This window comes from Watersipora subatra, chromosome 1 (genome assembly GCF_963576615.1).
Source record: "Watersipora subatra chromosome 1, tzWatSuba1.1, whole genome shotgun sequence".
Classification (NCBI taxonomy): Eukaryota; Metazoa; Bryozoa; class Gymnolaemata; order Cheilostomatida; family Watersiporidae; genus Watersipora; species Watersipora subatra.
In genome coordinates this window covers 50,071,955-50,088,779 of record NC_088708.1, presented here as the reverse complement: position 1 = coordinate 50,088,779, position 16,825 = coordinate 50,071,955, and the positions used below count along the sequence as shown (strand labels likewise).

The window sequence follows — 16,825 nt, the reverse complement described above, 5'->3', positions numbered from 1 at the left end:
ATCATCAGCGGCTACCAAATTCAAAGATAGTCTGTAGCATGACTAATACGCACATTAAAGGCAGCATAAACCTATAGCTTCTTTCTGTGCCATCTCTTATCCAACAACAATATTATATGTTTCCCAAAATAACAGTTTGTACAATGCAGCCAATGTATCCGTTCCAAGAGCACTAATAATAAACCACAATTAACACGAGGTCATAAACCACAATTAACACGAGGTCTTTATGTTTCTGATAAAGAGGATCCAGCTGGTAGAACTAGCCGACCACATTGTTGGCCTTCCTTAGCTGTAGCAGGCCAGCCACTATATCACTAGGCAGAGTCTTTATTTGACTGTATTCCTCTGCACTAGCGTACCTCAACTTGCTGTGTGGATCCACATATTTGGCCTGTTGACAAAACATACGACAGCTTTAAAATTTTGAATGCAACAGCATTCTCCTAGGTCATTAATTAGCTATCAGGAAACAATATTATTGATCTGATTTTTTTCCCTACACCCAAATAAAGTCATGTGATGTATAATTGAGAACTATGCTTGAAGTCTTTTGAATGTTTTAGCTTCATAAATGAAAGAAAAAAGGCTGGTGAAGATAACACGTAGCAAATGCAAAAATAATAAAAAGGCCTACATAATAAAAAGGCCTACACAATAAAAGGGTTTACATTGTACCTAATCTAGGTTAGCGTGAGTGACGTTGCGTACATCACTTCATTTTTTTAACTGGTCTCCATGAAAACAATTACGATAATAAAATTATTAAAAAATGTGAAGCCGGTCTGCTTCAAACATTTAGTTTGCAGTTTAGTGAGGGAAAAGAATGAAAATCAAGCATTTTTGTATTTATAACTTCAGAGCAAGTAATTCTTGTTACTTAGGAATCTGTACTTTCTTATAGCAATTACAACAAATTGATATTGCAGAATGTTAATGATACGGGTGTATCATTGGGATGGTGTGAAGTACACATTTACTGCCAAGCGAAAACTATAGTGAAAAGTGACTATGACTAAAAAAATGATCAAATGCCAGTAGACAAAATGTATGACTGAAATTATTCTACAGAAATAGCAGTACTGTTTTGATGCGTTTTGGCAAGATTGGAGGTCTTGTGTCACAGAAGGAACTAGACACTAAGGAAAACATTTTAATTTGATTGTAGATGTACAATAATATCACCATAGTGTAGTATAATGTAAATTCCCACCCGAAGGGGGGACTATTCAAAAATTCAATGAAGTTCAGCTATGGTACTCACCGGCAAACCACTGATATCAGAATATTTCTTAGCAGGATAAAAAGAGGGAGGAGCCTCTATACTCGAATCTAAAATTACAGAGCATGCCATCGTGTTAGCATTTTTGTTTCAAGAGTAATGGCCAGTCAAATGTCTCATAGAATTAATAATTTGCCACCAACTTTGGAGTGAGGTTTGAGTGTCACATATACTAGCTCAATGACTAGGTACACATATCTACGCATATGCATATAAATCTATATATAAATATATTTATTTATAAATCTCAGTGTATGTTTGTCATTTATCAGTCATCCATATGTGGAGTTATGGCGACAAATTTTTAGGAATGAAAAACCGCTTCGCACTGGAATTGAACTCGGAAACCCAGGTTCTGCATACGGGTGTGCTACCCAATACACCATACAACCAACTTGTGATCTCATGGAATAATGATGCTTATCAAAGCCGACTATAATCTATCACGCTTGAAGATCATGGTTGCGTCAGAGATCATGACGCGTAACGATTGTGAGTGCAACTATTTCAGGCCGTATCAAGCTTGATGCTACGGAAGAATGTAATTGTACGAAATCTCAACTGTATGGAACGACAGACAGCTCATATTATAGTAAAGATCTAGACTCGCTCAAGTTACTCAAATTTATTGGGTAAAGAAATTTGATCAATGGCAACTACATTACCTGCCACTGTTTATAAGCTATTTTCAATCTTGAACGAATGTGTAGCATAAGTTAAAATTTTTTTAAAAACAATCTGATTTAGCTATGCCTCAAGCTTTCAAATATGTGTATTTTAATTATGCATCAGTCAGACACACACAGAAATAAACAAACCCTTCATTTAAAAGTTGGAACGTTAATTACATATTTTAATTAAAAATAAATTTTATCGGGGAAAACTTTTTTATTATGCGTGCAATGTCGGACATTCACCTAGCATTTACTACAAATATTAGAGAGAATATAAAACATACCGAGTTACTCATGAAATTATTAATAGCTCTCAAAAATATGGCATTGTGTTAAGAAGACCTGTTAAGCAAAAGTTGAATGACATAGTTGCAGTTAACATTTGAAGTGTCATACAATAAGGTAGCTCATTTACTGAATCATATGACAAAATATTATTTTGTATTTGCATGAACAGACAAACCCAACAAACTTAGATTAGATAAAAGACTAACAGGTTACATCTGTTGAATTCCATTGCAGAGATTTTTCAGCAGCCAGGATCTGCTTCAAGTTTTTCCAGAGACGCCTTTTGTTGGTTGCTCCAAGCTTTATGGAATGCTGCGAATATATAAATTCAGTCTATAATTTAGTTAAAGAATTTAGTTAAAGAATTCACACAAGAATTTAACAACTTTAAATGGTAGCAGCTTAATCATGATTGAATTTATGGTAAAACCAATCTTATATTTGCCTCCCTTGATTTGCCTTTCATTGAATGTACTGATGACTAGAAATTTTGATTGTCGTCTACTCAGTAGTTGATATCTAGCAAAAATTGGATAGTTCTGTACCGTAAGTCCTCATGCTCAAGCCGCGTGGCTTGTCGTTGGGCGCGGCTTCTGGTTCAAGGTCATAGACTGCGGCTTAAGGCCATTCTTTTAAAACTTACGTGGGGCTTAGGGCGGCTTCTCGATAAATCTGGTCTCTGCGCAGCTCCCACGCTATAACCATAGAATCGCATTCATGATACACTTTTATGTACGGGGGTTTAGGCGACCTACTCGTTTATTTTCAAGGTCATGTTTATGGAATACCTTAGACTAAAGAAGAATTTATCGCTCTAAGTCGAGATTAATTCGTTACACACAAGTGAGAGACCAGTGGTTGGGAGCGTGTTAATCCCTGCTGACATCGAAGCAGAAATTATGGACCAAACTGAGTGCAAAACAGTTTTGCTTATTCAAGAGAACGGGGGTATAGCGAAACCTGTCTCAACACTCTCGCTCCCGAAGGAGTCAAGGACGACAAAAAATCAGTCGTTAGCCGCGGTCTGTGGGCATATGCGGCTTGTTGGTAAGGGCGGCTAGATACACAGACGGCTTGTTGGAGGGTTTTTTCCTTTGTGAGTCATCTGTTTGTGAGCACAAGCCGCGCGGCTTGAGCATGAGGTCTTAGGGTATATTTCTAGTGTAGATAAAACGGGAGATTTTGCATGGGTGGTTTAAATACTTTGTAAATATGTCCAATATAAACAAGACCATTAAAGTTTGCTGTTTTTAAACCATAACTGCCACGTACAACTTGTATCGTATTATCTAGGTAAATCCGACACGCTGATTCCGATTTTGTATTCAAAATAAAGATTGGTCCACTAACTTTCAAAGTAATGAAGGCTTTTTTCAGGCGTTTCAATATCCGTTTCGAAAACAACACAATCGGCCGACAAGCTTCGCCCATAAATATGTGACATATGCTAGCCTTTTAAGAACGGAAGTTAGGCATGTTTAGTTTGATACCAAATAACTGTAATGTGAATTTTGTTGCAAGTAAACCTACAACATAGGTTCAGTAAGACAAGCGTTCATGGGAATCAAGAACCATTTTTGGATAAAGACTAACAATGGGATCCAAATCTTCATTACATTATGCTAAACTTTTTAGGTGAGTGATTTAACATGAACTAAACCAGTATATGCTAATGTAATAGACCACTTGGCATTCTCTGATGGCCTAACCAACTCGAGTTTTAAATACTTTTGGTTATTGGCAAAGCGACCCCTTTACAATCCACGATATGCAATGGCTAGTATCATAAATGTAAGAAGATGCAATAGATAACTGTACACATGATCTAGTTAATATGATATTCCTCTCTTGGTCCAAACTTTGTGTATTATGATGGTGCGATAATGAAGCTAATTTATTCATCCCTCATTAGGTTTATGTTTTTTCTTAGATGTCCAACTGACTTCTAAAGCCTAATTTATCCATGGGTTAAAGTTTAACCAAGAAAAAATGTAGACTCTTTGAGCCAAATTAAAAGTAGAACAGAGCAGACTAGTAATCACCACAAAATTGGGGTTCTTAAAACTCAATGACTTCTCAGATCGATCGGCAGGCAGACATCCATCAGAGGGTTGAGTAGTTTTTACTGAATTTGGAGGTTCCCCCTAAAACAAGAATAAAATCAAAGGCTACTGTAAAACCAAAGCTCCATCTTACATTACCCTTACATAGGGGTAGAGGTAATGTATAGCTATACCCCAACAAATTCTTCAATGTATGACAAAACGTGAGCAAGTATTTGTCACGACATAGTAAGTACTTTTAAGATACGGCGTCTGAAGTTTTCGAAACATTACAGATTCGTAAGTAAAAGTAAAATAGTTGGTAGAATTTAGAGTAGAAAATAATACGAACATATCCATTGAATTCATATTTCATTTATTGTAAGTTAGAGTAAATTACACGGTGTGTTTCTATCGCTTTGTTGTAAAAAAGTATTAGCAAAAGCAGATAGCGTAATGGAGAAACGACTAAATGCCAGATACATATGCAACATTACAATGAACATGACACCTAGTACATTAGAGAACTAGCAATAAAGACAGTCATCATACATGTATACTCATCTACAAGCAGCTTGGGAAACCAACTGTGGAAGTAGCCCATAAGGAAAGGGACATCAATCGACATGCCAGGAAACCATTCAAAGATATCAGACATGTACCAGACACAACCAAGACAATTGGAGTTAGCCATCATTTCCAATCATTATACTCTCATGACATACTGAAGACAAGTTCACTCAACTGCTAACCCTCTGCAACATAAAGAACCGAACCTGAGCGCCTAAACATGTTTTCACAGGCTAATAGAGACAATTTATAAAAAAGAACAGCTCCAACGACTCTTTCACTATTTATCAGTCTAGCTATCTTTCCCTTCTGAAGGACCTGTTGAGGCTCCCTCCGCCTGCTGAGGGGCGTTCCTCTACCTCCCGAGCCTCCCTCTCTCTTCCCTCTGCCACTGAAATCTCCCTCTCTCTTCGTTCTGCATCTGGAGCCTCTATCCTTTCCCCACCCATGAAAACTCCTTCTCCATTGTCAGATGATTCTCTTCTACTTTCCTAGCTCAACTACTAAACCTCTACATATAAGGATTGCCATGACTCTCATCTGACTATCGAAACTCGCAGCCGTACAAGACCGAGCAAGCAAATATGGACGACCGTTTGAGTAAGGGTGTATCATTTATTGGCTATTTTACCCTTTTGTCATTAATATTATTGTTTAGAACGTTGTTGGTTGTGTATGTTAATTGTTGGACTTCTATAATAAGAAGTACTTCTTACTGGTAAATGTCAGTATTGCTTACAATAGCTTAAAACCTCACTAAGACCTGAGCCAATAATAATCAAATTAGTTCCCACATGCTAAGCAAAAGTGCACAAACTGAACATAGTCAAAATAGAATAAAATGACATGGCAAATTCAAACCTGATGTTGTGTGTGGATTCGGAGTAGTTATGTATAACATAATTTTCCCCCACCCATAACAGCTTTATTTACTACAACTTTTACGTAATATTAAGCCTAAACTTCCATTTACGTGTCCTAAAGGTCATGTAGCAATAAACACCGCTTTCTGCTGATTATTAATTCATATTCCACGTATAATATATGTTTTAGAATTTAGTGTTATATAAATAAATTTATATAATCTACTGTTTTAATGAATGTTATACGTGATTGCTCAACATATTTATTGATGTTTTTTTATGTAGCCTACGATACTAGTTAAAATGAAATACGATATATCCTTATCAGAATATTCGCGTCAGATCACGTTTTCGACATGAAGAAAATATCTGAAAATATTAACTTTCTATATCGATGCTTGACTGTATATATAAATGTATTCAGAGCAGTCTACACAAACATAACATTTCAGCAACATGAGGAAATAGGGCAAAACTTCAAAATATTTTAGGCCATAGTTATTCGTACCGTACGTCTCCTTTTTGTTTCCATGATTACAAGCTGCCTTGCATTCTATAACTCTTTGTAGCTGACTTCAAGCAATAAAAATCGGAAATACAAAATATATGAATATATACCAATAGTACAACAGACAAGCCACGCGCATTAAGTGTTGACACTATTGAAATACTTTTATCCAACAAAATTTTTGAGAGTGACTCTAAAAGCTACCCCGTGTTCCAAAACTCTTCTACACCGAGTTAAGCATGAGTTCTCAGGTTTCGACGTCCTCCCAACCAAACCAATTGACCTTCACCGCTCGTTCCTACTAGGCGTATGGACTGCACGGTTTTTGGTCTTTTAATTCACCTTGAATTTGGTATGGTATTTAGGTAATCGGATTTTTTCTAGTAACGTTAGTTACGCATGAAACGTAACTGACCACTGTTGTGTGGCTAGCTGATGATAGTCAAAGCACTTTATTCGCAACAAGTGATTACATGTACACAACAGCACTGCGCTAATTCAACTGACTCATCGCATAACACACAATATTGCTCTATCAAGCCTACTGCAATGTTTACATGAACATTACTGTGGCACCTACTCGCTGCGAGCACTGTCAATGGGCAACTATAGTTGAAGCTGACAAGTGTAGGTGGCTGTAAGCATTACGCACACTGATGATACAGTACAAATATTAGCAAGCATTACTTATACAGCAAAGCATTACATAAAACACAAATAATATTAAATGGATACTACTTCAACATGTTTAGACAATTCCTATTTACATGAATACTATTTCTACATGTTCAGACAATTCCTATTCACACCTCCTCCTGATTTCTAAATCACATCAATCAATTACATAAAAATCAGCCAACCATTGTGGTGGGCGGCGTTCTCTATGGCTGACACGAGCCTCATTATGGTCTACTATTTCTTGATTAGCATCGTTTTTGTTTCCAATCATACCTGCCAACTCTCACGCATTGGGCGTGAGACTCACACAATAACCCCAAAGAAAAAATGAAAATGCGTGAGATTTTTGCCCCAATTTCCACAATTTTATATATACTATCATTGATACATCAATTGCCCCAAAACCAAATCTCACGCATTGCCCCACTCTTGGGTTGGCAGGTTTGTTTCCAATGTCTATGTCATTGTCGTCGTTGAGTGGTAATTGGTATGGTAAGTCTATAGAAACTTCTGCATCACTGGCTGGATTACTTGGTGAGATTCGATGACAAAGCCGCAGATCTGCTATGTGTCGTGGTATTTCATCTACTTTAGCAGCAGTGTTTGATGAGAGTGCTGTGATTCTGCCAGTCGGCCAAATCGTAGTACACTTGGACTTGACTGGCTTCACATAAACTATATCTCCGGGTTTAAATGGATTCAAGTGTGTCTTGGCATGTCTCAGTGAGTTGGTTGCAGTGTCAGGCAGCGACCTTAACTGATAGTTGAACAGTGATTCAGCGGGTACTACTTTAGCAAAATTTGGAGTGTGGTTGTACCAATACAGCATCTCCTGAACACTTCTGCCAGTCCTGGCCAGCATACGTTTTATAGTCCTATGGTTTCTTTTTACAATCCCATTTCTTGAGGCTTTATGTGCACAACTAAACAAGTGCTGCAAATTCCATTTCTTAGCAAACGCGGAAAATTTGTTACTCCTATAGCATGGCCCTTGTCAGAAAGTAATTGCACTGGCGAACCTCGTTCACAAAATAACTGGTCTAATTCTGCAATTACTGCTTCAGATGTTTCATTTCGCAGCCTCCTCCAGATTGCAAATCTGCTTGGTCCGCAGTCTACTATAGTAAGGTATGCAGCTCCATTGTAGTGTGTAATATCTGTGGCTAGTCGCCACCAGTTATCTTCCACAATTAGACTTCCTTTTTCCCCATTTAACAGGAGGTGGATCGACACGCTTGCATACTTGACACTCTTTTGAAACAACCTGCTCAACATCTGCACGACTCACTGCTTGACCACACTTAGCCTGTGCTGCATAAAGTGTTTTGTCAACTCCAAGATGGTGTGTGTCATGCAAATTCCCTAACATATCTCTGATTTTAAGTCTGCAGCACGTGTACACGCAGCAGCACACATCCTTTCCTTCAGCCACTTCTTGGGTACTCGTGTTAGTTTGTAAGCAATATTGTCCTCCGATCTGACCAGTCGTATTTCCAGGCTCAACTGATAAACTTCTATCAATTCACTAATCATACTCAGCCGTCTGCGTATAATCATTTCACCAAGGCCACCTACTTTTAGCCTTTTTGCATGAGAATTGATCGATTTCACCTAGCCGTACACTGTTGCTGAGTCAGTTATAAGTACTATCTTTGTCCCATCTCACTTAATTGCCATGCCTAACCCTCTGATCACTGCTTCCAACTCTGCCATGTTAATATGCACTCCCTCATCTTTGCGGAGCCAACTTCCATCTTCTACTTGCTGACCACCTATTTCCACAGTTGCTCCAACAGCTAAACTGCTAGCATCACACCAAACTGTTGCCCTTTTGGCCTTAGAAACAACCCACTTTCCCCTTACTGGGTCCTCTCGATTCACACGTTCCACTACTTCTTTTAACATTCCCACAATGAACTCTGGAATCATCTCATTCCAATCATACTCACTTGACCTGCGTTTTTAATAGCTGCAAAATACCCGTAGCCAACTTGCAACAGGATAATGGATTGTCAATTTGCCACATACAGAGAAGAGTTGTCTTTTACTCACTGGTTTGGATATTTCTTGGATTATATCATTGTCTCTCGACCACATAAGTGCCGAGTCCTGGCGAATAGCCCACAGACCAAGCACTCTGGCATCACATATGCTCTCAGGCTCCTTTGTCTTTAAACCATATCTCTGCAAATGGTTTCTCGCCTCTGCTACAGTCATCATGTCTTGATTGACAATGATGTCATCAATATAGTGATCAGTTCCTTTTCTTACCGTCTCACTCAGTGATATCACCCTAGATAGGATTTTAGACATTATTTTCGGAGCGACATTCAACCCAAATCCCATTCTTGTCATGACATACGTCTTGTTACAGTAGCACACCGCCTGAAACTTTTGTAAATCTGTAGCCACATGTAACTGCAGATAGGCTTTTTGCAAGTCTAGCATGCATACGTTATTGCCCATTTGTCACCACTTTCTAAACTTTTCTTGACAAATTGCAACATCCTGGCCTGGATTACAATTAATATGGTAGTCATTAAGCTCTCGACTGTAATCTGTCACTGGTCTAACTTTCCTTTGTTTGTTGGGCTGGAACACTGCCATTAATGGAATTAGTCCATCTACAGTTCCATGTACTCCCTCATCGTGTTCCACCAACCAACCATCATGGATCCACTGCTCAATCTTGTTAGCGTACTATTGCTTACAGTTTTCCTTGATAGTGTACTGAGCATACTGATTTGACAACAAGGGCTCCTTTCCACTTCACTGTCCACTTTCACCATCAAAATTTGCTGGGAAGTCTGAATCATCTACCTGACACTCTAGCTGTGGCGGTTTTGTGCATGTTGCTACTAGTGGTGCCACTTCCCTGAAAGATACATCACTTTATTGGTTAATACGAACACCACCAAGCTTCTTTATGCCATCCATTCTTAAAATGAACAAACATCTGTTTATTAACGTTTTTGATCCCAAACAGCGTAGGCCCACAGTAACTCCGTTGACACTAATGTTTAGATCGACTTCACCTGCACAAGTTGCTACTTACCATCAAGCATAGTCACTCTGATTTGGTTTTGTGTACATCTTCTACCAGTCAGTCTTAGTGCTTGTGCACTCACCACCGACTGCTGACAACCACTGTCAACTAAGGTTCGTAATGTAGTGTTATGCCCAACAATAGTACTACTAATTGGCAGCGTCGATCTTACTGATTTGATTTAGGGTGAGCATCCGATGCATATGCTCCCCCTGTTCCTTTTCCGGACTCTTGTGGACACATGTTTGCAAGATGTTCAGCTGAACCACAATTAAAACACTTACGTATCTGTTTAACGGTGTTGTTATTCACTTGCTTTGGTGATGGACAGTTTCTCGTTAGATGACCGCTACCTTTGCAATTGAAGCAAATTCTGCCTTTGTAGTTCTGTTTAATGGTAGCTGCACACGCATACATTGGCCCAGATGACTTACTCGCCATCATAGCTCGGGCTTTCCCAACAATTTCGCTCAATTCCAAGCTGGCAATACTTGCTGTTGATCGTAGCTGCAGTGGAATGTCACTAGGTAAGCCACCAACAAAAGCACATCTCAGAATCGGTTCTGCAGTCTGTTGTCCAGTCCAACTCACTAAGCGTCATAGATCTGCTAAATATACATCCACTGACTCACCATCTAGAAGCACACGATTGTGTAGCTGATCGTATGAAGCAAACGGGTCTGAACTTAACGCTGTAGATAGTTCGGCTTTTATTTTCTGAAAGTCCTTTTTTGTTTCAGTAGAAAGCTGCTAGTAGAGTGCAAATGCCGATCCAGATAGAAATAGAGGTACAAACTTGGCTAGATATGTCACCTCTTGTAATTGCGCAACAAGTTCTAATTTATCAATCCATGTAGAGAATTCACCACTAGTCTGATAGTCCTGGTAGCTTTTGATAATGTCAGAAAATCTAACGTTCGCTGCCATAGTCCCAATAATAACGCCAAAATAGCTTGTGGCTAGTTGATGATTTTCTCATCACACACACAGAATACAATTAGTCAAAGCACTTTATTTGCAGCAAGTGATTACATGTACACAGCAGCACTGCGCTAACTTAACTGACTTTTCGCATAACACGCAATTGCTCTATCAAGCCTACTACAATGTTTACATAAACATTCCTGTGACATCTACTCGCTGCGAGCACTGTCAATGGGCAACTATAGTTGAAGCTGACAAGAGTAGGTGGCTGTAAGCATTACGCACACTGATGATACAGTACAAATACTAGCAGGCATTACTTATACAGCAAAGCTTTACATAAAACACAAACGATATTAAATGAATACTACTTCAACATGTTCAGACAATTCCTATTTACAGAATACTACTTCTTCATATTCAGACAATTCCTATTTACAGGTTGTAACGCATAAAGCTGCATCTTCAGATTTAGTTGATTAAACTGCTCAAAAATATCCACTAGATATGTGACCTGAAAAATCTAGTTGTTGTCTGTGAGCTTTTATGGAAACTCCTCTTCTTGTAGCTCGGAAGATGATATCAGTTCATTTCGGAAGCTGAAAACTCGAGCTGTGACATTACCTCTTAACAATGATATACAGCTCCAATAAAACAATCTGCTTTAAATATAGAGATAAAATCAATGATATTTGCAGCTTTGATTGTCATATGCAAAGAAGGCAATTCACTCTCAAGAGTTGGCCTGTCTATATGATATAAAGAGCAGAGCTTGGTGATCACCTGCATATCGCAGGTAGGATCAGTAAGCACTCTCTCTATATCGGAGTAGACAGCCATACCCTCCTGCCTAAACCTATTCTTAATGCCATTGATGACCAAGTCCAGCACTTCCTTGTAGTTCTTCCTTAGCGTTTGGTCAGAGGTGAGTTGAGCAGTGGTGTAAATGGTCTCATCGTATTGTATAGGTGCTCTCCTAGCACGGGGCTCTTTAAGAAGATTGATGCTTAAAAGTTTCTATGCAAATCATGAATGACTAATTTGGGAAACTGCTAAGTAATAAATGAACACCCCACAGCTGGGTAACAATAATAGATAATGTTGGTTTAATGACGTACCTAGCTGCTCTGTTTCCTTGTCTACTTCCTCCTTGAAGCATAGGAAGTGCTCCTTCATTGTCTTTAGCACATCTGTTGTCTTTTTAACTAGCTTCTGCGCATCAACAGCGGATAACTCACTGGTCTGCAGTGTTTTGGGCAATTTGTCTGTAAGTGATAGCACCTTGATGCCAAGTTACAATCCTAAACATCAATAATGATACAACTTAGCCTATGAATTTAGTGTATGATAGGTAAATATTATTCACATAAATTTTTTAAACTTAGAGCAAATTGACTCAGTAGTCATTTCAGATCAGACCATTGCAGTACGAAACGCAAGTCTCAACAGCAAAGAGGTAGTGGCATATTTCACTGTAAGGGCATCATTATGCCGCAGCACTACATTATATTTATTACTCGACCAGCCCTACCAAATAGAAAGTTGTAGTCTTCCATTTTTGACTGCACCCCAATCACTCGACTTATCGATGTTGGGTCACTGGACTCTGCTCTCACTAAAGGCCACACCTCCAGGAGATAGCTGTAGTTTGCCAAAACCTTAGATAAAGTCTTTGCATGAACAGTCCATCTAAAATTAAATTACTTCTTTATCTAATGCTCAAAAATTCGATGTCATTAACTCTTTCCAACTTGAAGTGAATCCAGGCTTGTGCATAGTAAGGTCACTCAATCACAAACATCTACCAGCATTTGTACGTACTTTTATTGACCACAAAAATTGGTAATGTTCCTACCTTGTTGGACAAAATGATACTATTCTCCCCGGTTTTCCATCTGAAACTTCCAGTGAGGCACATTCCTTCAATGATTCCAGCATGTGGTTTCTCTTGGGAGGAGAAGTTATAAGAGAGCACAGTTCTTTAACAACGGCCATAGTTTCCTTGAGTATCTGGCTTTCTTGACAAGAGCCACCAACGGCTAGATTTAGAGCATGAGCAAGGCAGTGAACATAATGAGCCTTGGGGTTATCCTAAAACACAGACATTAAGGGTTAAAAGTGATTCAATTCCATGTTCATGTTACTGTTTAGGTCAACAATAGCCAAAATGATTTTGGTGTAAATCGTTTAGTATGGTTTGAATGAGAATATATTTTTGAGAAACTAGGTAAATATCATATCATTCCATTATATATTACATACCTTTAGAATCATGCTTTGAACTCCACCTTTACTCCCCTTCATCAAATCAGCACCATCGTAACACTGGCCTTGACAATCTTCAAGTGGCAAGTTGAGTCTAATCAGGCAATCCGTTATAGTGCTAGTGAGAGCCTGGGCATTAGCTGCAGCTAATTCGACAAGCTCCACAAAATCCTCATCTGCATCGAGATTTTCATCAACAGTTCTAAAATAAGATCAGTCTCAATGCAAAGATAGGTAAAAAGTGATCAAATGAACATGACCAATGCTTTTACTGGCAAGCACCAAAGCGATTTCAAAAGCTCGGAAAGTTGAGACAATAATTGTGTGAAGATTGAATATGAAGTCGTTGTTGCTGTTGTAGTTATTTGTTGCACAAAGACTCTAAAAGAACCAATTGTATGACATCCAACAATTGAAGTATTAAAAAATGGATGGCTTACTTACCTGATTATAAGACATAGCTGCTCCTTGTTGGATAAATCACTCATATCATCTGCCATTATAGCATATAAATTCCTCTCTGATCCGTTCTACCACCCCTCTAGCTAACAAGTCAGACAGCCTTAAAGGTTGACTTGCAACAAAATTCACATTACAGTTATTTTATATCAAAAGATTCACCATGTCTTACTCTGCTGTGTTGTAGGTGCAAAATATGTGGAAATGTAATTACAAGCTCTTAAAAGCTCAAAAACGAACAGTTAATCGCCGCCATCACGAGACTGCTGTAGATTAGAATCTCTTCCCAAAACAGCTCAAATGGGACGTAGTTGTACAAGATGGCTTCTGTTTACACTTTCACGCAATCTCATTTGTCAAAATATTTTCACAAATATACATCACGCATTCAATAAAACCATATCTATTGTTCTTACGCCTCTATTTTATTGTCATCATAATGCTGTCACTTTCAGCACTGATATCTTATAACTTACTGTAAAAATTTGTTTAATTTTTTAGTAGTATGCAGTGCAGCAGAGCTCAATTCACAATCCCCTGGTATGCAATTACAGCCGCTGGGTCATGTTAGCAAATGAAAATATCATTGAGCTTTTATAAAGTGACTAGTGAATACATACAGTACACATTTTATCACCTTCAAGTAGTTTAGGTTTAACTAGGCTAGCGTCAGCATGTGCAGGTATGTCAGTCTGGATCTCTGGCTCTCTTACTTCTTGTTCTACTTCCTCTGGTTCTTGAGGCTGCTCTTGACCTTGACTTAGACTGCAATAGAATTTAGAAAGCTACACACACTATGACTGTCAGAGAAACAACTTGCCATTTAATAAATGGTGGGTTTAAGACGACATCATATTATATTCATATGATCATACTAGACAGTTAATTCATAGACTCAAAGTCAGTGTGTAGATGGACTGTGACTACACCATCATATTCATATGTCTAACATGGGTCTAACACACCAGGAGACATTGGTGATAAATTCTAATGATGATGATTAGTTGTGGTATAGCTGATAACTTAGTCTGACTCAGTCAGACTAAGTTATCAGCCATAACTGACTCTGCTTTATTTCAACCACTCAATCAGTGACTTAGTCAGACTGAGCAAGAGTACTTGGTCTGAGTAGAAGAACTAGTAGTAGTAAGTAAGTGCAATGACTGTGAGTGTAATATAAATTAAATAATTATTAAAATATTTACTTTATATTATAATTGATCTCAATGTTTGTTGTATAAATAGTAATAAAATCGTTATCGTCATAGGAATATTGCAGTCTGCTACAAAACCATGTGATTACCAGAGAAATCATTAAAAAAACACTAACCTGCTGCTTTTTTTCACCCAGAAATTCATGAGAGTTTGTGCCTTTCTTTTAGGCGCCATGGCGCTGACTTCAGTGACATAATATTCGGGCCAGGAGGCTGACTTGCTATTGTTTTCAGAGTCATCCTCAGCCTCTACCTTTAATTTTCTCATAACTCTGCTCTTTGGGATGCGGGATCATTGGGAACTACACATAGTGCGTGGCATTGTGTGATTGTCTTTTGGCAACAACTAGCAAAATGGCGGCATCTATGAAAACTAACTTTTTTCTCACAACTTTCATTTTTAATCACTTATGATCGTTTCCTGCCAATTTTGGGACAAAAAAATAAAGGGGTGCCAGGCACACTTGGCACCTTAGGAATCTACAGCCTCGGTGTACATAGCGCGCATACACCATTAGCTGCGAGCAAAAAGCTACATCAGTTGACTCATCCAGCTGAATAGCAAAAAGTTCAAATGGAGATGATTTTATCTGCTGGACAACCTGATCTTTAATGTCATTGGCCATGTTGCTAATCCTTCTCTGCACTGTGTTATTAGATATGGCACTGCAGCCAGTTTCTTCTCAGCATCCTTTCCCAATATAAGTTTCGCCATCATCAGTGCACATGGCTTTATTAAATTTTCACCAATGGTATGTGGCTTTTTTTGATTAGCAATTTCATATGCTACCTTGTACAAGGCCTCCGGTAGTTTGGAGTTTGATTCATAAAAAGCCCCACTCATGTCTAGCCTCATCTGCTTGACCTGTTTTCCATGTCGCTCCAAAAAGTCTGATCCTTTTCTGTGTGTTGGGGATGTACTGAGGAGAGATGCTGCTTTAATTTGTTTCAATATTGCTTCGATTTGTTGGGTCGCATTAAATCATTGCTCAATACTTTCAGGCATAACACACATTGTAGTCTAGGAGCAGAGTAACTCAATTGTGAGTTGTTATTATTTTTCTCAACTTATGCAATATGATGCGTGCAAAAGATTCTTCAGTATTTATATATTGCCTGTTTGAACGTTGCACTCTGTAACCTCGTTGCTTATATACTTTCATGTTTAAATTAGATCTCATCAAATGGCGGAGGCGTAATAAACAAGTCGATCATTGTTGCCATTGTGACAAGGAATTTCACAGACTGCGATTGGATGATTGGAACAAAACGTCATAGTCCGCCAGAATGCTTAGTAATAGCGGCCAAACTAGTAGCATGAGTTGCGTACACTGCGTGCCTGAGCTACTAACCTCCATTGATTTAGTAGTTTTATCACCTCAACAGATAAAAACGGTAATTGAACGCGCTGACCATTATAGGTTCAACCATTTGGAACAATTTACAACTATTGCTAGGTAAGCAGAACTAATTAATTTCATGATCAAACCGAAGACATGGTTCGTTCACCGCGATAGCCATTAATTCATTGTCATTGAATATTAAGAACGATGTCCATATGAATATGATGATTCAATTACTATTGACTGATACTAAATTCAAAGCAACTAACAGATCATATCACAGACCAGATTTTACATGTGATGTGGTTAAATATTCCATTGTATCTTGCTGTTTTGTTCGTTTGAATTTGATGATCATGATGATCTATCAATCAAGGCCAATCTACATGATTTGAGCTGAAGACCTAACATTTTTGTTTGGGGCCACAGAACATTTTTGTGTCAACAAGTGGAAGATGAGTTTTATGGTAGCTTAATATTTCTAGCATATTTGTGACCTAGTCATTATTAATCCAGTCTCCTACTAATTATGCCGCCTGATCCCACAAATCATGGCTGGAGTAAAGACGATTAAGAATTCTGTGCAGTGGTTTCCTGATGGACATAGAGCGATTCCCAGGCAGTTTGTCTATTGAACTAGTTGCTCATGCAAAAAAGAGTAGATGTGAA

The 16,825-nt window shown here is 38.4% G+C and overlaps 1 protein-coding gene across 1 annotated transcript; it reads right to left on the bottom strand.

Moving 5' to 3' along the window:
• Positions 1 to 223: 223 nt before the first annotated feature.
• Positions 224 to 6,471, bottom strand: LOC137407446 (INO80 complex subunit C-like). Its single transcript, XM_068094072.1, has 5 exons — positions 6,228 to 6,471; positions 4,287 to 4,388; positions 2,451 to 2,556; positions 1,265 to 1,332; positions 224 to 394 (listed from the first exon to the last, which is right to left on the bottom strand). The coding sequence occupies exons 1-5, from the start codon at positions 6,249 to 6,251 to the stop codon at positions 263 to 265; spliced, it is 432 nt and encodes a 143-aa protein (XP_067950173.1). The 5' UTR covers positions 6,252 to 6,471; the 3' UTR covers positions 224 to 262.
• Positions 6,472 to 16,825: the final 10,354 nt, after the last annotated feature.